At 39.2% G+C, this 25,875-nt stretch overlaps 2 protein-coding genes across 7 annotated transcripts in view; both read right to left on the bottom strand.

Annotated features, from left to right (window-relative positions):
- On the bottom strand, positions 1-6,682 carry LOC113124818 (thyrotropin receptor-like). The gene is made up of 10 exons (XM_026297939.1): positions 6,465-6,682; positions 5,383-5,457; positions 5,112-5,186; positions 4,901-4,975; positions 4,713-4,790; positions 3,228-3,296; positions 2,911-2,988; positions 2,543-2,731; positions 799-1,888; positions 1-713 (listed from the first exon to the last, which is right to left on the bottom strand). The coding sequence occupies exons 1-10, from the start codon at positions 6,614-6,616 to the stop codon at positions 540-542; spliced, it is 2,055 nt and encodes a 684-aa protein (XP_026153724.1). The 5' UTR covers positions 6,617-6,682; the 3' UTR covers positions 1-539.
- A 4,360-nt stretch (positions 6,683-11,042) lies between these two features.
- nrg1 (neuregulin 1) overlaps positions 11,043-25,875 on the bottom strand; it is a 28,290-nt gene continuing 13,457 nt past the window's right edge. For 2 of the 6 annotated variants that reach the window (XM_026298312.1, XM_026298311.1), the window contains 5 exons: positions 22,359-22,382; positions 20,073-20,175; positions 19,110-19,254; positions 18,897-19,018; positions 11,047-13,354 (listed from right to left, as the gene is read on the bottom strand). In XM_026298312.1, coding sequence (XP_026154097.1) covers positions 12,712-13,354; positions 18,897-19,018; positions 19,110-19,254; positions 20,073-20,175; positions 22,359-22,382 — 1,037 coding nt within the window. In that variant the 3' untranslated portion in view covers positions 11,047-12,711. Of the gene's footprint in view, positions 13,355-16,239; positions 16,440-18,896; positions 19,019-19,109; positions 19,255-20,072; positions 20,176-22,358; positions 22,383-25,875 lie in introns of all 6 variants that reach the window. The other 4 variants (XM_026298313.1, XM_026298315.1, XM_026298314.1 and 1 more) reach the window with 3 other exon arrangements.

Here is a 25,875-nt window from a genome sequence, read left to right as displayed (position 1 = left end):
ATGAATGTCAGTATGTGTGTAAATACAATAGAAAGTTACAGTATTTTAAAAGTGTAAAACGACCCACAGTTATGCTACTTTTCAAAATTTAACCACATTCTAAAACATGCTGTCAAATCAATTGAAACAATACAGTGTAGTCTGATAGATAGTACTACTAACAGTAGTTTTGCAGTAAAACAATTTAAACTGGTTTCAAAATATTTTTTATAACAAAGCTGTACAACATTCAGTTCACAAAGGAACATATCTCTAAAGCTAAAACAAGAAAATCTAAACTATTATAAGTAATAATTGAGTGGTAAGTGAGTAATAAGGGATTGAATCATAACAGCAATATGTAATTCCAAACCTAAGAAAATAATCATGTACTGTGAATTTGTATTTACAAGGACATTTATATAGCATATGGACAATTTTTACAGTTTAACTTTACAACTACAAAACAATCCAATTTCTAAAACAATTTTGTGGAATCTTTCCCTACTTGAATGTTTCAGGATGTAGGTGCTAAACTGTTGGGTAGACGTTTTCTCTATTTATACATGGGGAGTAATACTGACAAGTTGGCTGCGGTAAAGTTGTGCTTGCCGCTGGCACAGCCCCATCTGGCTCAGCAACCTCAGGATGTCTTTGTGAAATGCCTTTGTCAGGATTGCATAAAAAAATGGATGTGCACAAGAGTTGAGCGGATAGAAAAGGACCAGCAGCACCTATGGAAAACATAAATAAATTTTGTAATTTATACACACATACACACACACAAAATATGTATTAAAGCTCAAGTGGAAGTTATACCTTGGAATCTGTGACAGTCATCAGTGGTTGGTGGAGAACTGCAGACAAACCGTAGAAGCAAATGGGAACCAGGCAGAGAAAGTTGGTGAAAATGAGAACCGCCATGCGTTTGGCCATGCTGGTATCACATCTACTCGACTGGTGCTGGGGATTGTGCACCATACAATAAATGTGGAGGTAACATAAGCACACCACCATAAAAGCAATGACATTCACAACTAGGACAGAGACCACATAGGCCTGAGCGGCAGTTGTCTCAGTATCCATGGGTAAGCAGATGCTAACTTTCTGGTAACTGCTCACGCCAACCAGTGGCAGCAGTGCTAGGAACACACACAGCAACCAGCCGACCAGCATCAGCACGGCTGCATGGCGTAACCTCATTTTTCTGTCTGGCCTCATTGCATAGTAAATGGCATGCCAACGCTTGAGGCTGATTAAAGTTAATGTGTACACAGATAACTCACTGGCAAAAACTGACAACATCCCTGCCAGATTGCAGCCACTTCCTGTTTGCCAGGCAATAGCATACTGGTAATAATGAGAGCGTGTGTAGAGGTCAACACATGCAATGAGAAGTAAGTACATCCCCATACAGAAGTCTGCAAACGCCAGGTGACCCATGAGGAAACGAGTAACGGACACCTTCTGCTGGCTGGTCAGCAGAATGAGCATCACCAGGAGGTTGGCTGAAATGGCCAACAGACTGACCACCCAGACCAGCACCCTAAGGAAGCTCCAACTCATCACATCCTCACAGGGGTTCAGGGCATCAGGTAGAGGGGTGCACATGAGTCCATGAATATCCATGTGAAGTTCATTACACAGTGCCATGTCAAACCCTTCACTGAGATGCTCAGTAGGTACCTCCACATAAAACATCCCTTCCGTCAGCGTCTGTTCGGTGGGACAGGCAGGGGTGTTGGAGTAATTATTGTGATTTGCAGTGCTGGCAGCTGGGACACCAAAGCTGTCTTTCCGATGTGAGTATAGTCTGTGTCCAAGATACCTCTGAGAGGGAATGGCAGAAGATTCTTTCATCTTTCCCAAAGCAGTCAGGGTCAGGTTGCAAATAACTGCCTCCAATTGGCTTGACCACATGACAAAGATTATTCAACAGACTGAACTACAGCAACTTTTTAGAGGCATGCAAATCTTAAAATAATGCAACATTCTTCCAGTACATTCAGAATCTTTTATGGAGAGGATCAAAAATGATTGACCATGGAAAAAAACCTGTAGTCAATATTACTGTCTCAGTCCCATGCTTTCATCAGACAGAATCCACATCCATAACCTCACCAATGGAAACAAAAAAACAAAAATATTACAACAAATACATGTTGTCTATCATACATCATGTGTTCTTTGTCATCCTAATACTAGTTTTTGCTGCTGTTTGAATTTGAATGCATTTATCCTGATGAAGGTCCCAGGACTGAAACATGGTTTGTAATGTGACAACCAGTAATTAACAGTGCACAGGATTTTTTGATTCAAGGCCAAATGTTTAAATATAAAATCAATGCAATGCAATCAGTTTTTGTAAAGTGCCTTGAGATGATTTGTATTGTGATTTGGCGCTATACAAATAAAATTGAATTGAATTGAATTGAACTAAACTAATAACACAGTAGACTTGCACTGTTGAGAATAGTTTGGTCTGTAAAAGAAAACAAACACGTACACAGGGAAAGGAGCTCAGTGGGAAATATTTCTCAGCACTTTCTATTCTCTTACTTACCCTCTCCATCTTTTCAACATGTTTAGACCACAGCAATGGCTTGCGAAGGTCAGTTCAGCACTCTGTAAGTGGAGAAAGGCTCTAAAGGGGGGCAGTGCTTTAAGGGCCCAAGTGTTTTTAGCTTGGAGCGTTTCAATGGTCTCCATACCGATTGAAGGCAAAGAGCCAACTTTGGTTTCTGAAAGGTCTCTGCAAAGACACACAAAGAGTAAAGACTAATACATCTGGGCACAACGCTCAGACCTCTTTCTAATCTTAGCATATGCTGCAGTTGTGAAAGAAATATGAAAACACTAAGTCATTTTTTTCTATTTTCTCAAGAACATAAATTCCCCTTCTAGCAGATTCTGTAGATTTCAGTCACTCACAAGTGAGTTGGACCTCGAATCACGCCATAAAATGCTAATTCATCTATTTGTTCCAAATCCACATTCCTGTAAAGGTACCTGAAGGATGAAGAACAGATGAAGGACAGTGATACAGGCAGAGTGGCTTCCTTCTTTGTTATCACATATTATATATAATTACCTCATAACACAAACCTGCCAGCTTGCTTAAGCTCAAACAGAGTGAGACCAAAGAATGACACATAAGTTGTACATAGCTAAATTACTAGTGAATTCCATCCAGTGTGTTACCACTTTGGGCTCTTGTTGTTTCACTGCAATAATTCAAAATGGCATACACTTCCTCCAGTCTGCTCCCATTGAAGGCATAGCGCTGGATCTCTTTCACGCCATTGCTATTCAGCATGCTACAAAAAGAACAAAACAAATGTCCATTCACTACATTTTTTTATTCCAAGAGGAAGAAAATTAGTTCCTTGCCTCTTTGTGAAATTGTAAAACATGTACTATATGATTTCAAAACACATTTTAGACTCAAACTACTTGAGCTAACATTCCAACCATTATAAACATTATCCTGAATTTTAATTAAAGAAGTTTGTATACAAATGATACAATAAATGATAGAAAAGAAACCATATTGTTACTAATATTAACTATTATGACAAATTAAATTAAACAGAACTGTCTAAAATAATTTTTCAATTATTGGGGGCAGGGATAAACTGATATTTTACTATCCTGCACAGCTTTTTAAAAACAGTTAATTACATATTAATTAGAATTAAGAGGCCAATTATTCCTGTGGCACACTTGAATGCCTGAAGGGCAATTTAATTTAAGATTCTTCCTGTGCTCCCCATTTGTTTAGTCATGCTGAGCAACAGTAACTAGGCACTAGTGCAAGTGGATGCAGAAAAGGAGGAGGGGGGGGGGTAGCTGAAAGCCAAGGGTTGAAGTTGTATTGTCCAGAAAGACTTGGTGGGTGCACATGTCCTATTAAATGCTGACATTCATTTTCTGTGTCAGTGTGTTCACCCAGGCCATAGCAAAGTCAAAGCAGTCCTGTAGACTTAGCAGATAATAACTTCAAACTGGTAGTTGATAAACCAAAGTGATGTATTTGTGTTTATTAAATACGTGGATAGAAAATTGGTGACACACTGACTGCTTAGAGGGCTAGTTGTGTACTACAACTGTGCTCACAGGTAACTCACCTGACAAAGTTCCTGAAGTTTCACTCCATTTTCTCTGTTTGAATCCTGAGTAGATCCACTGATAACAGTGATTCTGCTGGAATGAACTGAAATCTACCCAAAATTTTGCAGTTTTCAATAAAGTCCAAGCCCTTACAAGCCTCTGCAGGACTGTTTCCAGACATGTTAGTGCCCTAAACCAAACAACCACTGACATCCCTGAGAAGACTGAGCGTTTCCTTTGATAATCTTATGATACTTATAATAATTTTGTAATATTTAACAATTTTAAAATAAAACCTTATTCAGGTTCACTCAGCTTCTATGTCAAGTACTCCTCTCAGCAATTTTAGCATGAGACTGTTACCTGCAAATGTGTTGACCATGATTTATGATCCAAAACATAATATATTATTAAGAATTATCTTAGTATGAATCAACATGCCATGGGTCAATAAGAACGTTTTTGAAATGGTCACACAGGTAAGGCATAATAATTGGAATCAGATTACTAGAGATCTCACTGATGTAAAGCTGTAAAAGAAAATGGTCATAAACCTAAAACCACCATACAATGGTCATTTCAGTGTATGAATATGAACCATTAATTAACTAAATCCAACTTACATGGTCAGAGAATGCTCAGATATTCCAGTGAAAGAATTAGCAGGTATGACTTGTATGTGGACATTCTCCACTACTTCCCTGTTAAAAAAGAACATTTTACACCAGTAATGATTTACACCAGTCAAAGAGTCAGCATCTTTCAATAAAACAAAAGACATTACAACTGAGTGGATTTAAATGATACATACAAAACAAAATCCTCTTGGCTTGACTGAATATAGTGTAACCCAGGAAAGGAGGTGAGACCTGTGTTTGTGATCCCACTGTATTCAAACAATTAATAAGGCAGTTAACACTTGGCAGGGAAGACAACTTTAGAGTTATAGAACATTTATGTTTTTTGTAAAAATATGATACAATATTCTAATGGTGTAAAAAAGTGAATTAAATGTGACTTACAGGTACTTTAAATTTGGCAGATCCTTGAATGCCTCTTGGTGAATGTACGACAGTGTTTTAATACCAGTTAGTTGTCTGTTTGCACACACACACATACACACACACACACACCAAATACTGTGAAAGGTCCACTTTTGTGCATTATCAAGCAGCATATGGCAGAAAAAAGAGAACATAGTAGAAACGAGCACAAGAGTACATTAGTACTGCTGTAAGGCATTGTATTTATGGGGGATTTATTTTAAACACAATCAGTTGGCAGGACACGTACATGTGGGTGACCTTGGACAGGTTGTAGAAAGAATGCCTCTCAAGATAGCTTAACGTGTCATCATTAGAGATGTATCTGAAAAATACATGAACAAAATACACCAAAACTTCTCTATACAGACTTCTTCTAATTTTGAGATGCCGTCTTTTGGTACCAATTGTGTAGTACTCATGCAAAAACAACTCATATGAACATATGTGCTCGTGAATGAAATTCCCAAATAGTCGGGACAGTTGTTCTCTTTAGTTTGACTGAATGATAAAGCCTTAATCTGAATGAATTTAGGATTCATAATGGCTTGCAATTTACTGAAAGGTCTCTTTATGATGGACTCTGCTCATGTAATGTAACACAGTATGTGATAATGTACAGGTAGTATTTATCACAATTTGTTTTCAACCTGTCAGCTCATCTGACTGCTTGTGTTTGTTAACTGACTAGACTTATTTTCAGCAGTGCTGTTGTGCTGTTGCTACACAGCTTTGAATCAGTGTGTGTTTTATAGTGGCTGGACATCTGAAACCCACTCCTGGACATTCACTAAACAATTCATTTGCGCAACATCACAGAACAAAATCCCACATTTGTTATATAAGTTTACGTTGAATAGCCTATTTCCTTTGACAAAATAAGCCTTTTCTGTGATCTTTGTTTTCTTTTGGTAGGAAATATCAAATGCCTTACTTAATTTTCTTCTCCAGCAGTGAAGGTTGGGGTGAGGAAGTGAAAGAATTGCCATTCAACTTTTCAGCCAGAGAACACAGTGACTGTGCAACCATGGGGAAGTACTTATTTTTTGAGTGGTGCCTGTACGAGTTTTTGTAAGTTTCCATTTTATTTTTCTTGGCAAGTGACATTTTCTGCTTTTGCCATTATCCTGATTTTAAATAAAGAAAAGGGTTAGTGTTTGGAGAATCTTACATGTGAGAAATATCGGCCAAGTTTGCAAAGGCATTTTGAGGAATTGAAGAAAGCTGTGTCCCAACTAGCCACCTGGAACAGAAACAAACATTCTTGGAACTATTTTGTTTGACTAGATACTCGCGATCTGGAAGCAGAGATGAAAACTTGTAGTTACTTACACCTCCTGCGTGCTGGAATGGAAAATAGGCATGATGTCTACTCCAAAACATGACACGCTGTAGATGTTCCAGTCACACTGGCAATGGGATGGACAATATTCCAGAGATAGAGCAGCTTTGATGGAAATGAAAATCAAAAAAAAGAGATTCATCTTAGGCCTCAAAGTAAGAGCGGTGTTGAGGTGGTGGAGACTCCTGGGCCACACTGCACTGTAAGAGAGGTTTGGAAAGAGTTTCGGCCACTAGTGGTTTCACAACATTCCCATCTGGCACTTCAAAATAAAATGGAAGATCAACTTGTGTAATACAGATTATGTAAGCAAGACTTGCATATAAATTATCCTATCCATAAGGACTTTTCTAACAGAAAATAATAGAGAACATATACATCACAGACATTTGCAGCTAATGCAAACATTTTAAATTCAAGAAGGCATTTAATTCAATTGAACTAAATCCAAAATACTTTATTGGTAATAAAAATGTTTGAAATCTTTGAAAAATCAAAAGCTGACAGTCACTTTCCTTTTTTATAACTGTGTTTATAATAATTATAAATAATAATTATACAGAGACAGTCTAAATTCACACCAGAAATGTAACAAGTGTCAAGGTCAATGCAGTCAGGGTATATGCCAATTTGTGAGAGGGTGCAGGTGAACATGAATAGTAACTGAAGTCTGTGCAGCTCTCGTGTAGCTTTTTCATAATATTCAGTCTATTTTTTGTGTTGTGTGTTGTTTTATTTTTCAGTTGTAGCCGTAAAGCCACAGTAAATCACAAAATGATACCAGTCTTCCAAAGCTTATGGATTGAATGCACTTATGGATTTTTTGAACTCTTAGAAGGCAAACTGTATCTTCTTTTTTCTTCTTTTCCTTTCGGCTGCTCCCTTCAGGGGTCGCCACAGTGAATCATCTGCCTCCATTTAACACTATCCTCTGTATATAACTATCCTCATGTCCTCCTGGACTGTTGACCAGTTGTACTTAAAATCCTCCACCTTCTTCACCTCTACTCCCTGTAACCTCACCGTTCTATTTGAGTCCCTCTCATTTACACACATGTACTCTGTACGTTCCATCCTTCCCTCACTCGTGAACAAGACCCCGAGATACTTAAACTCCTCCACCTGAGGCAGGATCTCTCCCCTGGCCTGGAGATGGCAAGACACCTTTTTCCGGTTGAGTACCATGGCCTCGGACTCGGAGGTGCTGATTCTTATCCCAGCCGGATGAAAACCGCTCCAGCGCACGCTGGAGATCCTGGCCCGATGGAGCCAACAGGACAACATCATCTGCAAAAAGCAGAGATGAGATCCTGTGGTCCCCGAACTGGACTCCCTCCGGCCCCTGGCTGCGCCTAGAACTTCTGTCCATAAAAGTAATAAACAGAACCGGTGACAAAGGGCAACCCTGCTGGAGTCCAACTTGCACTGGGAACATGTCTGACTTACTACCGGCAATGCGAACCAAGCTCCTACTCTGTTTGTACAGAGACCGGATAGCCCTCAGCAAAGGGCCCCGGACCCCATACTCCTCGAGCACCTCCCACAGGATGTCGCGAGTGACCTGGTTGAATGCCTTCTCCAAGTCCACAAAACACATGTGAACTGGTCGGGCAAACTCCCATGAGCGTATAGAGCTGGTCCAGTGTTCCACGACCCCGGTCTGCCAATCCAGGGGTACCGTCCCCGAACGCCACACGATGTTGCACAGTCGTGTCAGCCATGACAGCCCAACAACATCCAGAGACTTGAGGTACTCGGGGCGGATCTCATCCACCCCCGGTGCTTTGCCACCGAGGAGCTGCCGAACTACCTCAGTGACTTCAGCTTGGGTGATGGATGGATCAGCCTTCAAATCCCCAGCCCCTGCTTCCCTTATGGAAGACATGTTGACGGGATTGAGGAGATCCTTGAAGTATTCCTTCCACCATCCGACAATATCCCCAGTCGAGGTCAGCAGCTCCCCACTTCCACTGTAAACAGTATTAGCAGAGCACTGTTTCCCCCTCCTGAGGCGCCGGACGGTTTGCCAGAATCTCTTCGGGGCTGACAGGTAGTCTCCATGGCCTCACTGAACTCCTCCCATACTCGAGTTTTTGCTGCCGTCACCGCCGGGCCAAGCGTGCTGCAGCTGCTTCGGGAGTCCCACAAGCCAACCAAGCTCGGTAGGACTCCTTCTTCAGCTTGACAGCATCCCTTACTGTGTTTACCACCGGGTTCGGGGATTGCCGCCACGGCAGACACCCGAGACCTTATGACCACAGCTCCTAGTCGCCATGTTGACAATGGAGGTGGAAAACACGGTCCATTTGGACTCAATGTCCCCAGCCTCCCCCAGGATCTGGTTGAAGCTCTCATGGAGGTGGGAGTTAAAGACCCCTCTGACAGCAGGTTTGGCCAAACATTCCCAACAGACTATCTCTAGTTGGTACCGCTCGACATCCCTCACAGGCTCCTTCCCCCCCAGTGAGGTAACATTCCATGTCCCTAGGAGAAGTTTCAGCATCCAGGGATCCAGGGTGGGGCCCCAGCTTCACCATGCCTGGCGACGTCACGGTCCTTGATGTTCACTTCATAAGGAGTCAATGAACCGCTCTTAGTCTGTTCCATCATCTAGGACCTGTTTGCTTTGGGAGACCCTGCCAGTGGCATATAGCCCTGGACAACATAGCTCCTAAGATCAGTCAGGCACTCAAACCCCTCCACCGCAATAAGGTGGCGGTTCAAGGCAGTCCCACTTCTTCTTAGCTAAACTTTTCCTCTTAACACACTCCTGAACTTCCTCATTACACTACCAAGTCTCCGTATCTGCTTTCCTCTTTCCAGATGACACACCAAGTACCCTCCTACCTGTCTCCCTGATCACTTTAGCAGTAGCTGTCCAGTCATCTGGAAGAACCTTCTGACTTCCCAGAGCCTGTTTCAGCTCCTCCCTGAAAGCCACACGACACTCTTCCTTTTTCAACTTCCACCACTTGGTCCTCAGCTCTGCCATTTTTTTTCTGGAAAAATGTGTTCACTACAGCCATTTCCATGCTTTTTGCGAAGTCTACCACCATCTGTCCTTATGCATTCTGCATTTCTGTCCTGCATACCAAATTTACCCATCACTTCCTCGTCACCTCTGTTTACCTAATCAACATGTCCATTGAAGTCTGCCCCAATCACCACTCTCTCACCACTTGGGATAGCCTGAATCACCTCATCCATCTCCCTCCAGAGTTTCTCCTTCTCTTGTAACTCACATCCTACCTGTGGGGCGTAACCACTGACAACATTCAACATCACAGCTTCAACTTCCAGCTTCAGACTCATCACCCTATCTGACACTCTCTTCACCTCCAGAACATTCCTAGCAAAATCCTCCTTCAGGATAACTCCTACTCCATTCCTCTTTCCATCCACACCATGATAAAACAGTTTGAACCCAGCTCCTAATCTATAGGCCTTGCTACCTTTCCACCTGGTCTCCTGAACACACAAGATATCCACCTTTCTTCTCTCCATCATATCAGCCAACTCTCTAGTTTTCCCTGACAAAGTCCCTACATTCAAAGTCCTTACTCTAAGTCCTTCACTCCTGCCCTTCCTCTTCTCTCTTTTCCTACGAACACACCTTCCTCCTCTCCTTTTTCAACCAACAGTAGTATAAATATGCTAATTATAATAATTCCCATACAGTAACCACAATCAAATTGCAGAGCCCATCACCCCTGTGTCTATATTGTCTGCAATACATTTATTTACCCGCACATCATCACCATTCAATCAGAATCTAAAATCCTTACAAAAGAGAACAATTTTCATAGTGTACTCTTCCTTCATGAAGTGACTCCTATTCACAAGCTGCTATACACCAATAAAGAAAGAAACTATAACCAACAGCATGAAGTAGTCCATTACACAAAAAAAAAAAACTGAAATAACTAAAATTGTCTTGTCTCCCTGCATGTTCAGTGTTGAGTGCTTCCTGATATGGAGCCTACTGTATGGATCCCAGCTGGTGTAAAAGAAAAAAAATTATTGTTCATTCAGTGTGTTCCTTCATACATATAATCTCATCTCATATTCATATGCTCTCAAGAAGTTGTTGTGTGCACAATTACTAACTGGTGCTCACAAATTTCTTTATTTATGCACACAAAGGAACAGAACATAATGTTAAAAGACATTTAAGGCTTGTCAAAGATAACATAGTGCAAAGAGGTAAAGTAGGTATATCTAATGTATATCTACTTATCCCCATCCAGAATAAAAACTAAACAGCATTATGTTAAGCACATAATTTAGATTGCATTGCGCTATACATCACTTTTGTAATAGACTTGTATAAGTGTTTACTTTCACTGTGAAATACTGCTTAGCATCTTTTTTCATAGTATTCTTTAATGGCAGAAGAGAACAACCAAAAGAGAGGTCTTAACCAGAAATAGTTTCACACTGTGAGGCATAAACCATGGAACTGATTTAATTTTTAATAAGAAACAACAGCTTTGAAGGTTGTGTATTTACATCATTTGAAGACACTCCTAGACCTAAAAGCAATGCATTTTTAATTATGTAAAGCATACAAGTGACAAAATATACAAGTTGCTATTTTCTATTTGGTTCTAATAACCACATGGAACAGATGGTCACATATATTTTACATTTTAAATCATGTTTGTTAAAATATATATGTGTGTATTATATAACAGTAATTCATGCTTCCAGTTAGCACAAATTACCAATAAACAATAAATAATCTCAATATAATAATAAAATACAGCATGGTATGGTCACAATTAAAACACTAATTATGGGGCAGCACGTCTATGCCATCGTATTTTCTTATACGTTAAGCTGATTCTACATACATACATTTTTAAAAACTATGATTTATTACAGAGCCCAGTAATGGTTATTTTGATTTAGTTCTCATAAATCAATTTATTTTAGAGTCTAGAGGTGGTGACAGTCATTGGCAGGTTTTCTATTTATGTATGTTAGCAGACATTGTCAAAGCCATTTTTAAAATCACTCATACAGTGAAACGGTGCATTTGAACACAAGCTCAGGCTGAAATAAGTACATACAAACAGTCTTTGGAAATGTTAACACATTGAGTTTCCAAAACATGTCTATCACACTAGATTGAACAAATTCAAGCATTTTACCATCATGTATATATTTAGCAATTTCTGTAATCTCCAAAATGAACTTCTCAGGAACACATGGATGTCTGCACACATGACAAAATGAGCCTGGTTTTCATTCAGTACACGTACTACATTAAAAGATGCAATCAGTAATATACTGGTGATGGAGAGAGCACAAGTATTTGGTGTGTTCTCTTGAAAAAATGGAGAATTGCTGGTCTTCATGCTGAACTTTAATACTACACCTGTGCAGTACCCCTTTAACAATGAAGTGGTCAACTTGAAAATGAAGCCCAGATCCCAGTGTAGAACACGCTAAAAATCGAAGTGGTCATGTTAAGCATATAAATGACAGTAACACTAAACAGCCGAAGTTTACTGACTGCACCTTTATCTAACAGTTACAATATTAGTTAATCAGCAGGATACCAGATTAGGTGGTCAGCCATAGTCTAGTCCAGAGATGCTTTTGAATGAGCTTCTCTTATCTCAAATAAAAATGTTGCTGATTTTAGCTATTGAGCAGATTACTAATTTATTTATAACTATCAGTCCAGGGGCTGCAATTCAACAAGACAGCCCATGAGTATAAAGGACATTAGACAACAGGCTGGTCAGGTCAAATGGCTAGAGAGAAAGTTCCTCATATCGTCTCTCATATCATTATCCCATTACAGCATAAGGATGTAGCATGCACAGATAAGGTTTTATTTCCAACTGTTGTGTCAGTGGGCATTTCCAACTGCAGGACATTAAAGGCAGCCAGCAAGTTGTTATTGATATTAACTAGGATCGTGTGTAGTATGCAATGTTGCAGTTCCCTTAAGCATACCAAACAGAAAGGCACCATTGATATTTTTCTGCGCTGAAATATAATGTGAACTGTTGCTGCATACTAGTGTATGGCACTTTACCTACATTAACACATTTGTACATTTTTTTTTTATAAAACTCTTTATTCACTACATCACTAAAATAAAAGTCTTGTTTTTATTTCTCTTTAAAAGTCTTTACACAACAAATAATTTATATAAAATAAAGGTTTAACAGTGACTATTCCTTTTTTCCTCAACATAAAGGATTCAGCATTTTCTTTTCTACTTCACACAGCAACTTGTTTAGTGGTGGAAATGGATGAGCTGACTTGCACATTGTCATTTGGTGAAGCTGGGTTAGTCCTTCCACTGTCCATGGCCCTGAGTGACAGGGCTGTAGTGCCATCTGTGGTAAGGAAGGATGTGCATTCCCCCTGAGGCTCCAGTGTTTCACTCACCAGCACGCTGTCACTACTGGACTCCGTATTATACAGCACATAGCCATTGGTGACTCTAGCTCTTTTGGTACTACAGTCACTGATGTTGTTGTTTGTGTTAATTAGTTTGTCAGGTGATGCTGAGAACATATGGCTGGCAGCTTTGGTGTCACCGTCACATATGCTTTGGTAGTTAACATTCTCCATTGTTAACAGTGGGCTAGGTGGTAAGCTATGTGCCACGTGACCATGGTTGTAGTGGGCAGAGGTTCTCTTCTGTTCATCTCGGCTCCAGGGCTTGTGTGGCTGATGTGCACTCGACAACAGCAGAGGGCGTTCCTCCTCACCAGAGGGACTTAGAGCAACTGAGGGGACAGAAATGGCCAGACTGGACAGGGGGGCTGACATCTCTGACGGAGGAGACCCTGGAGTTGCAGGAGAGGTCTGGGACACCAGAGACAGCTGAGTCGGGCTTGTCATGGCAGATACAAACCTATAGCAGAAACACAATTGCAACACATTTAGAGTTAAGTTACCCTGATATTACACAGGAAACATGTAAAAGGTAGTTTCATTGCAGGGCTGCAGACAATAATTCCTTCCATCTATTCACACATTCTTCTGAAGGTAAGGAGGGACTGGAAACACATAGATTAAATCACTTCACTAGTGGCATGACTAGAGGTTTTGGAACTTGTTTTCAGCACCATATGGTGAGAAGAGCAGTGTCAGCAGCATTTTTTGTGTATTCATGATGTACTTCACATGATTTTCATTATTATCCATGTGTTGTAACAGTTTGCCAAGCAGAGGCTTTTTAAAGCTTGCTTCATGCTGTCTACACTCCACAACAGTCTCCACTGGAATCAGAAACATCAATGACAGCTCTCCCATCACCCTGACATTTAGTCATACAGTTTTTTTGAAAGGGTGCATGTCACTGTAAGAGGTTCCAGGGAGGATAATAATCAGATGTCCAGACAGACGATCAAGATAATTTATTTACAATAAAATGAATTAGGAAAATCTCAGATAATTTCTCTTTCCCATGTGCTTCCTTCACCCATCTCTGAAATAGGCCCCAGCTGTGTCCCTCATCAGCCCACTCTCTCCACACCCACACAGACATATACCTAACCACTTGCACAGACAGCCACAGTCACCCATAGGACCATTCCAGAGGCACACCCACCAGACCTTCATCATCATAGAAACAACCATAAACACATGGTTACAGCTATGGAAATCTCATTAGGTTTGGAGACAAAAACAACTTGGTTAGGCTTAGTCACATTCTGCTTTGTTGGATTTAGGAATGACTATGGTTAAAAAAAAACACAATACACTGTAACTGGATACTAGTTTGTCCATTTAATCCATTCATCTATCCCAGTCTGCACATCATCTGACTTCCTCCATTGCTTCAGTCATAATTACTATAGATGAACTACATGTTATTGATGGTCATAATAGCCTGCTAAAATAGGGTTAGGGGTGTGAAACAAAAAATTAGATCAAATGTTAAAAGCTTTTAAAAGGCAGCCAGTTATAGGCATACTTACATATATCTGCACACATAGGTGCATTAGGTTTACTGTGAAGGCCAATCACATTCTCAAACTGGAAAGGAAGCAAGGGGTACACCTTGTAACTGACATGCAGTAAACACCCCTACTAAAACCTGGCTTCAGGAGGCAGACACCCTCTCTACTTTTAAGGTTAGGTTAAACTTTCTGTTCTGACAAAACTTTTAGTTAGAGCTGGCTCAGGTGACCCTGAACCATCTCTTATGGGGCTTTTCCTCTAGCACTACTCAGCTCGACTCAACTTGGTCTTTTTGGTTTTCCATTAGGGAATAGTACCTACTAGCAGCTACTTTTTTAGTACCTCCTCGGCCGAGGTTCCTCAGAGGTGTGCCGATTCTAAAATGTGACATCAACAGACTGCAGGCCACTGATTTTGGACAGTGATTGGAAGATCATTGGAATTGGACATCATTGGAAGAGCATGATGTCCGAAAGTGTCTGACACAAGAATCAGAAATCTGCCATTTTTAAAAACCATTTGTTTTCCTATTTTTATCATCTTTAGCAAAGCAAATGGATAATGCTACTCCAAAACAATACAGTGGTCCTACAGGGAGGTGCAGATGTATGCGTTTGTGACGCATATAAAGGATGGAAGTCTCGCACCACCGTGCTATGATGGCCCCGCCCATGTTGTAATGGAAAAAGACTAAAACCAAGTCGAGTTGAGTCGAGTAGTACTAAAACTGTGTAATGAAAAAAGGGCATTAAGTTATAGGCCTAGATTGCCTGAAGACTTCCCATCAGTGCACTGAGCTCCTTTCTCCTCTTCCCTCCTCTCCTCTCTTCCATTTCTCTTCTCTTCTTCCCTCCTCTCCTCTCTACTTTTTCTCTTCCCTCTCCTCTCCTCTCCTCCCCTCCCCTCTCCTCTCCTCTCCTCTCCTCCCCTCTCCTCTCCTTTCCTCTCTTCCTTTTCTCCTCTCTTCTCTCCTCTCCTCTCCTCTCCTCTCCTCCCCTCTCCTCCTTACCTCTCCTCTCTTCTCTCCTCTTCTCTCCTCTCCTATGTAATGTATGCTACATTGCAGACATTCTAACCTGACATTTCCACAGTGTTATGGTACAGTTAGACCATAATTATTTTTTCATTCAGGTGGATGTAAACAGAGTGAGTAACCTCCAGCAGTGAACCACTGAAGATTTTGACTTACTCCAAACTTAACTTTGCAAGGTTCACCAATTATCAGGTGGTTGTAGAGAATGGATAATGAACTCTCATTCACCAAATAATATTTGGTTATAGTCCTTGTTTCATTAGAACTTGTTTGACTGCTACTGTAAACCTGTTAGCTTGGCCTAACCATCCTAGCTCCTGCAGTTTAAACTGAAGGAAAAGAAAATGCTGATTTTGATTTCGATTTGAATTTTTAGTATTTTCTTAATGTATTAGATATCTAAATGGTTTTCTAGTTCAGAATTATTTATTCTTTTAAGTGTTATTTTATATTTTAGCAGCATGTATGTCTGAAAAATATATCAATTTCTTTTATTCCGGCTCCATGCACCAACCATCACCTAGAGAGCTAGGATTTGTCTGAAAGGATGAAAATATGTTTATTGACACTAATTCTTTAATTCCTCTTAATGTTTGGGCCTTATAATATGGAATTTTGGTGAATACTGTATATTTTGAGGTAGAAAACAATGGCTTTGTATATTACCAAGAACTTAGCTTACATGTAGGCTGTTAACAATGGTTTAGCATTTATTAACATTTAATTTTAACATTGTAATTTAGGGTACATTAAAGTTTTTTGTCAGTTTCATGTGAGCTTAAAATTAATCAGTAAATTACCTTGTACACTAAAGCAAGTCCCTGTTGGAGTTGAGTGTGTCTCTGCACAGCTTTGAATAGCATTTAAGTCTCTGGTGCCATCAGTGGCATTCAGACGACCCCGGCCGCCCTGTGTGGCACGTTGGCTCTTCTCCACCAATGACATCACTGAGACAGACTCAGTATCAGACAGAACACTGTTGCTCCAGTCATTACTCCAGCTGCAGAGACAGGGAGGGGGTCGTTTACATGGTGACAGGTTTCACATAAGTCTCTGGACCTTCATGACAGAAATATATTGGGGGGTCTCATATGTGTACCTGGGCCTGTTTGTTTACGGTCTGCATGAATTCAAGGACTCATTGACTAATCCAGTGGTTAGTTATGTAAACAGCAACTGGAACTCTTTGCATGTGCATGTTGAGGAAATCAGAACTGAACCTGACAAAATGTAAGAAAGTACACCGTTGCTAAGTACGACCATTGCTAATTCTGTATAATTCTACAGTTAAGTACATTATGTGCCATTTTTCTACAAAGAACTGCTTCAACTTAGACAATTTCATAGGATGTGTGGTGTAAACAACTCTTTCTGAGGTCATTCCAAAGCATCTGTGTTTGGCTCAGTCTGGGCTCTGACTGGACCTTATTATTATCTTTCCTTGAAGTTATTGTATGACTGATACACTTTGATGTTTAGGGCCACTGTTCTACTGGAGAGTTTACTGACCTTCAGCTTGAAGACAGCCACCCTGATGTTATTCTGGCATAAACCTTTAATTTTTGCCTCAGTAATGGCAACTGACCAGGCAACAAAGCAGCCCCACATCAAGAGCCTTCCTTCAATTTATCAATCAGTAGTTTCAACTTTCATCTACGGTCTTTAGCTTTGGGTAGTAACTGAGAGAATAAGATTGCTAGGAAAAGCGGCTAAAATGAGTTTCCTCTATAGGCTCGGCTCAGCCTTAGAAATAGGGTCCCCTAGGAGGAACTGGACAATCTAAATGGTTAGATGGACTTTTCAGAACATTATGTTGCTGAATATGCAGCTACCATGATGAATCCCACACACGCAACAACACATTTTAATTTGAATATTAAACAGTCTCAATTTCATAATTTAATTTTACATACTTTGATTAGACATCTTTGGTGCATAGTATCTTTAGATGCTAAAAGGGTATTAGACAGGATAAGATGGCCCTTTCTCTTCTTCACTACCCTGACACACTATACATACTCCACTAATAAAGAGGCCCTTGGCAAGGCTGTCCATTATCTCTGCTGTAGTTTACATTATTCATTGAACATCTAGCTAAATCCACAGGGCAAAATGATAACATCATACACATCAATTATAAATCAGAACATTGCAAGATATGCCCATATGTTGATATCTTATTGTACTTGACACCTCAGAAGACACCATCTTTCCCAAACATTAACTAAAATGATTTTGTTCCTTGTGAATTTTAATACCCCTATTGTGTGCTCTTGTTTAACATCCATCATCTATACCCACTTATTCCTAACCAGGGTCACAGGGATCTGCTGGAGCCCATCCCAGCTCTCTTTGGGTGAAAGGCAGGGGTCCACCCTGGACATGTCACCAGTCCATCACAGGGCCACATAGAGACAAACAACCTCACACACTCACACTCACTCCTATGGACAATTTAGAGTCACCAATCAACCTGACATACATGTTTTTGGACTGTGGGAGGAAACCAGAGTACCTGGAGAAAACAAGCATGGGGAGAACATGCAAACTCCACACAGAAAGGCCGGGTTGCGTACCTGGAACCTTCTTGCTGTGAGGCAACAGTGCCAACCACTTATCCACTGTGCTGCCCCTTATTTCTATATCTACAGTGCAATTGGTAAAACAAGAAGTTCATGAGCATAATTTCTAGGAGACAGAGAGGGAACACCATTCATAGCAACTGAGACTAAACTGGCTACTCTCTAAAAGGCAAACCCTGACCAAAGCATATTGGTGACTAATAAAAATAAATCATTAAATATGTGCAAGTGAGGTTTGACTATTACCAAAGTAAACATTTTGTACATTTCTTTTTTGAGCTTAGTGATCTACTAGAAATCTGACCACTGTGTTAAATCTACTGAGTGCTTCTACACTCACCATGTGGTCTGCACAGTAGTTCCAGTAAGATCTAGTAAGTCAGGGGTTGCTTCCATGCACGTTGTGGTCACAAATGCAGTTTAACATGCAATATCAGTTTCTTCAGTGTGTTTTGTGACATTGCAAAGTGCTGACGGACAAATTCCAAATACTGTACATTTGTAAAAATTCTTTTCAGTATACTTGGTGCAAAACAGGAAATCTGCTTGCAATTAATGAATTTTGGGTCAAATTTAGGTTGCAGTGAAGACGATATACCATTTGGAATTATTGAATATCACCACTGGCGTAGAGAGGCTATTTGACCTTTTTCTTATTCAAGTGGTTTATTTTTATTTTTTTTCATTTCCTCTGATCTTAAGAGTCCTTTCTCATATATGGAGAATTAGGATCCATTACTTTTCTTATCATATATTAATGGCTCCCACCTGAGCTATCCACAGTATCCCTACATCACTTCTCCTGAGCTAGACCAACTTCTCATTCAAACTAAAATAAATTTACCAGACAAAAAAGATTGAAAATCTTTCCTTACCCTTGGCTGGAGATGCGGGTGAGTGTTGTGGGTTCATGCGCAGATAAGGCATATTCACTTTTGGAGAAGGTACTTTCTGTCTCCTTATCACCTTGATGGTGCATATTCATCCCATTACATTGCTATAAGAAGAATAGCAAAAACAGATCAAGAATTGATTCAAGACTCAACAGGTTTTGACTTTGTAGTAGATATCAATAAGTAACAACATACATTCATTATTTCCAAATCTTGAAGAGGCAAGTTAGAAACATGATGTCCTCTGGCTGCGTTGGTGCCAGTACCAGTATTAGTTTTGTTGTTCCTCCTATTCCTCAGGCTCTGCCTCAGACGGTCATGGAGCTTCTTCCTCTGCTTCCTATTGGTGACAAAACAAAGCAAATTATGAGGTAGTGCTGATCACACATGTCTAAGGAGCCAGTTCCAAATGTATCAAAAGGGATTTATTTACCCTTTATTTTATCTAACGATGTTAAGCCTCATGATAGTAATGATAATCAGTATTTTTTTTATATATTCAAGCCAATACAAATTACACTCCATGATATTGTTATAGTGTCCAATAGCAGCAAAATCCCCAAAGATCTATCAGCTCATTTGGCACGATTAGATCATTGGTCATTGTTATTTATATAATGTCCAGCTTTATGTATTTGTCAAACCCTAGACAATATATAAATTGTCTATTTTACAGAAAGAGTTCAGTGCCTATATATGACATTCTCTGACACCATTCAAACATTTTCAATTAGTTAATTCAGTTATTTAATCCTTTCATCTGTAAAGTAAACCCTGCCAAACTAAAACAATTCTTATCTTTCTGACAAGGTACCCTTGTCTTAACTACTGTAAGATGCTGTAATAATATTTAAGCCAAGAAAGTTTAACACAATTACAACTAGTTCAAAGTTCTTCTGATCAATTATGACATACCATCCTGGTAAGACCCAACAGTCATTTTAAGCGAGTGCTGGATTCACTATACTTGCTTCCTGTTAGCCCTGTGATCTAAATATTATTCACATGCTTTTCTGTTTCTGTTTATTCTTTGGCTTATTCATTTTTGAGACACGTTATTTTAAAACATAACTGTTATGGGCAGTGGGGAGCACTATTGGATACTATAATAAAATTGGGAAGTTAATAATTAAACATAATAAATGTGACATGAATTACTTTGTTTTGCAGTAGGCAACCACACACATGATTCCAACGACTAGGAGTGCAATGCAGATTCCTGTTATTGTTAAAATACGTTTCTGATACAGCTCCTCAGCTTCTGAAAAAGAGGACAGTCCACTTTTAAAACTTGGTCTACAACACACAGCCACATACAAATACATACATAACAAATCTGACTCTAAACAATAAGAAAAGGCTCTGTGAGGTGGTTTTTACATTTAGAGTAACCAATAGTAGTCTCTTTGTATTACAGTTCATTTGCTGTTAGTGATTGAAATCTAACCAGCTGAGGTGGGAGGCATAGTGTCCCATATAGGCTAAACATGGTAATTGTGATTGACTGTGGCTACTTAGGCTTATTCCATCCATCCATCCATCCATCCTTCATCTATATCTGCTTATTCCTAATTAGGGTCACAGGGATCTGCTGATGCATATCCCAGCTCTCTTTGGGTGAAAGGCAGGGGTACACCCTTCAATCAGTCCATCACAGATTATTCAGTAGTTTTAAATGTGCACAACACAACTCTCCAAAGCATTTGAAGTAACTCTTAAAGTCTGTGTTGCTATTTGCAAGCATGGGTCAAAGAGATAAAAGGCATGGAAGGAGAGTAGATATTTAAAATATTTCCACCCATATGTTTCCTTTGGGGTGGCTTTTATTACATTTTTACAGTAATATTATAAAAAAATATAGTATTAAAATATTTATAGTATTTGACTATTTTTTAACACTTTTCAGTTTGAACAGTGTAATTCCATACTGAGAAGCTGTGTTTTATATTTTGTTGTCCAATATGTACTGATTGATAAATTGATAAATAAATATATTAATTTGACCACAAGTTGTAGTGTCTGGTGGAAATATTTGCTTTTGTTGCATATGTTTAAAGTTTTGTGAGTGTTAAAGCATTTTGCAAATGATATTTCGGCGAGTGACCTTCAGTTTCAGCCTGTGTTAACTGTTTTGAAAATGTGACATCAGAGTGGACAAATGCAATTAAGGAAAAAATGTAGACACTGAGATAGCCTAACTTTTAGTCCCTAGAGAGGGTTGTGCCAACCAAAACATTGAATCCTACACTTCCCATAATGCAACTCAATAGCCTAATGATGAAGTCATTAATTTCTCAGACTTTACATGGGTTATATTTCTTAGAAAATATTCCCTTTAATATAATGATCAGATAGGATGTACTGCTAACATGCTAAGACTGAGAGCCCAATCAATACATTGCCCAGTTTTAGCCCATGTATGTCAGACAAAGAGTCAGTAATGGCAAAGATTTGTTTGAGTTCATTCAGAAAAACTTTGTCTCCTTTACATACTCCACCACTCAAAGATCTGGACACAATCTGGACAATTTCTCATTGAAAGCGTGTGTACAAACCTTTGATTGGTAAGATAAATTGGTCACAGAATAGAGGGAACTTGATAAAAAATGTTGTCTGTGCATTAAGGATTTCTAAATCTTAAATGTTTGATACTAGAATTGGCCTCATAAATCCTGTACTGGCAAGGCTCCAGTCAGCAGTCAGAGTGAAATGAGCCGAACATGCAAACCACAAAATGCAGCAAGTTGTTTTTCTATTGACAGTAGTAATACTTTACTAATACTTTTACAGAGGGACAAAAATAACTGCAGCATGTGGGGCAGTTCTGTTTATAATCGTATATTTTTTAATATACTGTTCTTGGATTATTTAGGGCAGGTTAACAGATAATATGTATTTATGCATTTTAGCAGATGTATGCTGGCCCTACTAGTGTGATTAGAAGAGGCAGAAAGTGCAGAGCTTTTGTTAGGAAAAGGCACAGTTGGAAACACACAGTACATCTGGTTGAGGTGGAAAGAGGAAGGCAGAGTTCAGGATGAGAATGATGCTGCTCTACTGTTTCATGCTGAACACTGATGCAACATAAAATGCAGGGAGGGAGAGCTGAAGGGATGTGAACATACAGCATCAGGAATGTACAGCTTCTCTCTGGTTTTCCAAATGTATGCAAATGAATCAGCAGTGTTTGCACTGCTTACTGGAATCGAAAAGGGACATGTTCCATTTGATGTCAAAATGACTGCAGCTTTCAGGTTCATCACAGTGCTTAGTTGTAAATAATGTTACTGTATTGTTATTTTGGAGAGCTAACATGTACAGAATGTATGTGCTGATGGTCCAGGCTGTATGATCCCTTCATCTGGCAAGAGAAAACTAGCTTTAATAGAGGGTTTTAGCTTACAATCTTACATCTGCAAACTAGGAGGAAGGAACAATTCATACCCATAAATTCAATCCCAAGATGTTCTGTCAGTGCAGAAAAGTGACAAAAAAGAAAATTGGGTTTTTCAGGTAAGGTAAGATTTGTACTTTTCACATATGTGTTGTAGTCAGAGTTTCTTGATGGATTAAGATTAACATGCTACCATAAGTCATTATACATGAATGTATACATTAGCAATATACAGAATCCTAGACACTGCAGGCCATCTAAAGTCATGTGTAAACAATAAGTATCTTACATCTATCCCAAAGGTACAGGAAACAAATAAAATCTAAAAATGACCCAAGGTTTTTCTGACTTCTCAACAATTTCCAGACTCCAGGTTGGCATACGCATTTCTATTAGAAGAACAAAGATGTCATGGCAATATACAAAAATGGCATGTATTGTAAAGGTAAGACAAGAATCTCACAGCCATGTTTGAGCCATCATATAAATAAACAGGAGTGACAAAGCAAGCAGTCTGCTTTACTCTATTTGCAACCGTATATAGTGTAAGCAAAATAATATTACATTTTACATTACATTGAATTATGTCTATTTAAAATCTAATGCCACCTTATCTTAAATTCATGCTCCTACAGTGTCGGATGTTAGCTGCAGGGCTGTGATGGGGAGCAAACCCCTGTCCTCTATATGAAAGTCAAATATGCTTCCTTCTACTACCCTCACACACAGATTGAGAAATGATTTTGATATCAACAAGCTGTTTGGTGTCACTGTACAAGTCTGTTCAAAGTCCCAGCTGTAACCCCAAAACATAAACATAAAGATATTGTCCCCAGTTCATTTTTAATTTGGAAAAAACTCACAGGCTTTACAATAGTTCAACAACAAAGCCCCCATTTCCTGCATTAAGTTGTCAGCTCGCCATTTCACACAAATTATTTTGAGTTTCCTGTACCTTTTGAATACTGGTGAAAGTAATTTATTCTATTCTATTCTCAGTACCTCTAGGTACTGTAATACCTTAAATGATGAAATATGTTTTCATTTCTAAGGCACCATTATGTGATCTTGTGGCTTGATCCATGCACTTCCAGCAATGTGCTTACATTTCTGGACTGCCATGCCAAACGGTCAGTAGATGTGGCTAGTTAACCATGCTAAATTTAGCATGCTGTGACGATCATGCACCATTCACCAACATGTACTTATAGTTTATTATTTTCACTTTTTTATTTATCAGTGTTTAGTTTTTAAAAATCAACAAGACACAATTTAGTGTAAATCAAGATTAAACACCTGCAAACAAAGCACTGAATTTTGTTTATTTGAAACAGTCTTGTGGCTGTGCAACTAATGATTCCTCTGTCAGGAGCAATGGTGGAAATGGAGTGGTTTTGTTGTAGAGCTGGAAAACCTTTTTGAGAGAACGTTAGTAGAGAGTTGACACCAAAAGACCCAATAGTGCTGGTTTTTGTCAACAATGAGACAATTTTTAAAACCAAACAATGATCTGTAAATGTTTCTATGCCTAAACGCAATCCTTAATGATGGTAGCCTCAGTTTCTAATTGGATCAGTAGAGGGGAAAATATAAATACTGTATACGTCAATTTGGAAAGCAATGACGAACAACTTGTTTTATGTAATTTAGCCTGGAGGACTTGTTGCAAGAATGACAAACAATGGGAAAGAAGAGAGGTGTTACAGAGGTGAGCATGCAGACAGACACATATTTGATCAGACATTAGCTTAACTACACCTGCTTTCAGTCCTAAATGTTGCTGTATTGCACCCTTGTATCATTAACTTGTTGGTTGTATGTCTGTGTTTGAAGTTTGAGTTTGTAGATTTTCCCATTGAAGTGAGTCAAAATTCAGTTTGTTTAATCGTGCACACACACAGTCCTGGGTCGCTTGCAGTGTCCAACAAATTAAAGTGCCATATTAAAATGTTAAGCATATCAAACTTGCTTCATTTTTGATAGTGGTTTATTAACACTACTGTTCCACAAAACAATATAGCTAAAAGAACTTAGTCTTATATAGCACTTTTGTATACACTCCACTGCACTGAAAGTGCTTTACACTATTTGCCCATTCCCCCACCCACACACCAATGGAACAGCCAGCAGGAGGACACTGTGGACTTGTAAAGCACTGATCTTCATTTAGTGGAAGACCCACTATACCAGCACTGGCTCAGACCACTGCTTCTACATTTATTAAGTATAAATCACTCTTATCACAAGCACTGTCAAAGCACTTGTAAACCTAATGAGGATTTCCCATCATCTTGTACATATCTAGAATAAAGAGCCTTTCCGTTTTTGTCCAAATTGGCTCCACTTAAGTGCATTGAACTTATGTGTGAACAAAAGAGAGTCCAATAAGAGAGTACTTCCATCACTATCGATACTGCTTATCCTGAGGGTCACAGGGGGCTGGAGTCAATTCCAGCTGACACTGGGTGAGAGGGTACACCGTGGACAGGTCACCAGTCCATCACAGGGCTGACACACAGAGACAGACAAATACTCACATTTGGATAATTTAGAGTCACCAATTAACCTACCCCCAAACTGAATGTGTTTGGACTGTGGGAAGGAGTATGCAGAGAAAACTCACACAGACACACAAGTTAAATGGGGTATTAACTCAGAACCTTCTTGGTTCCTCCATCCTGACTTAATAGTGATAATTAGCATATACTGTAGGCGACCACCATAAGCATCCCAGGTAATTTACCATAGTCTTCAAATTACAGAGACAGCACTAAGCACAACCTATTCACCACCTTCAGATCTCTGCAGGTCTACCCTAAATACAGGAGATAAAGACTAGAGTAGTTTATGACATCAACACATGACAGCTATAGGGAACGGAACATCAGTGAATAAGCACAAGGACCCTGGACAAGAGACTGAATGAAGAGCAAAAACAGACAGCATCAGCTGAATGTGAAGACCAGTCCAAAACTGCTCACAGCATCAACTGGAAAGCGATGAAAGATGATCAAATAGAACAGCTGATCTTAAAAAAGCTTCTCAGTTGTCCCCCAACAATCAGAATGGCCAACCACTACTTGTCTTTTGTAGCTGAAAGTTCACAAATATGTTAAAAACACTCATCTATCTATCTATCTATCTATCTATCTATCTATCTATCTATGTCTATCTATCTATGTCTATCTATCTATCTATCTATCTATGTCTATCTATCTATGTCTATCTATCTATCTATCTATCTATCTATCTATCTATGTCTATCTATCTATGTCTATCTATCTATCTGTCTATCTATCTATCTGTCTATCTATCTATCTGTCTATCTATCTATCTATCTATCTATGTCTATCTATCTATCTATCTATCTGTCTATCTATCTATCTGTCTATCTATCTATCTGTCTATCTATCTATCTATCTATCTGTCTATCTATCTATCTGTCTATCTATCTATCTATCTATCTATCTATCTATCTATCTATCTATCTATCTATCTATGTCTGTCTGTCTATCTATATCTGTCTGTCTGTCTATCTATCTATTGATTTCAAGGTACTAGACTTCT

This window comes from Mastacembelus armatus, chromosome 12, assembly GCF_900324485.2.
Source record: "Mastacembelus armatus chromosome 12, fMasArm1.2, whole genome shotgun sequence".
In the NCBI taxonomy this organism is placed as follows: Eukaryota; Metazoa; Chordata; class Actinopteri; order Synbranchiformes; family Mastacembelidae; genus Mastacembelus; species Mastacembelus armatus.
Note: the sequence above shows the minus strand (reverse complement) of the source record. Positions and strands in the feature narration are given on the sequence as shown.

Bases quoted from the DNA above. Each gene is read 5' to 3' on its own strand.
- LOC113124818 (XM_026297939.1), bottom strand. From the start codon at position 6,616: ATGAATCTCTTTTTTTTGATTTTCATTTCCATCAAAGCTGCTCTATCT. The intron at 4,791-4,900 runs GTATGTATCATT...CTTTTTTAACAG, and splicing joins AGCCAAGAGGATTTTGTTTT to GGAAGTAGTGGAGAATGTCC. The intron at 1,889-2,542 runs GTAAGTAAGAGA...CATGTGGTCAAG, and splicing joins ATGTTGAAAAGATGGAGAGG to CCAATTGGAGGCAGTTATTT.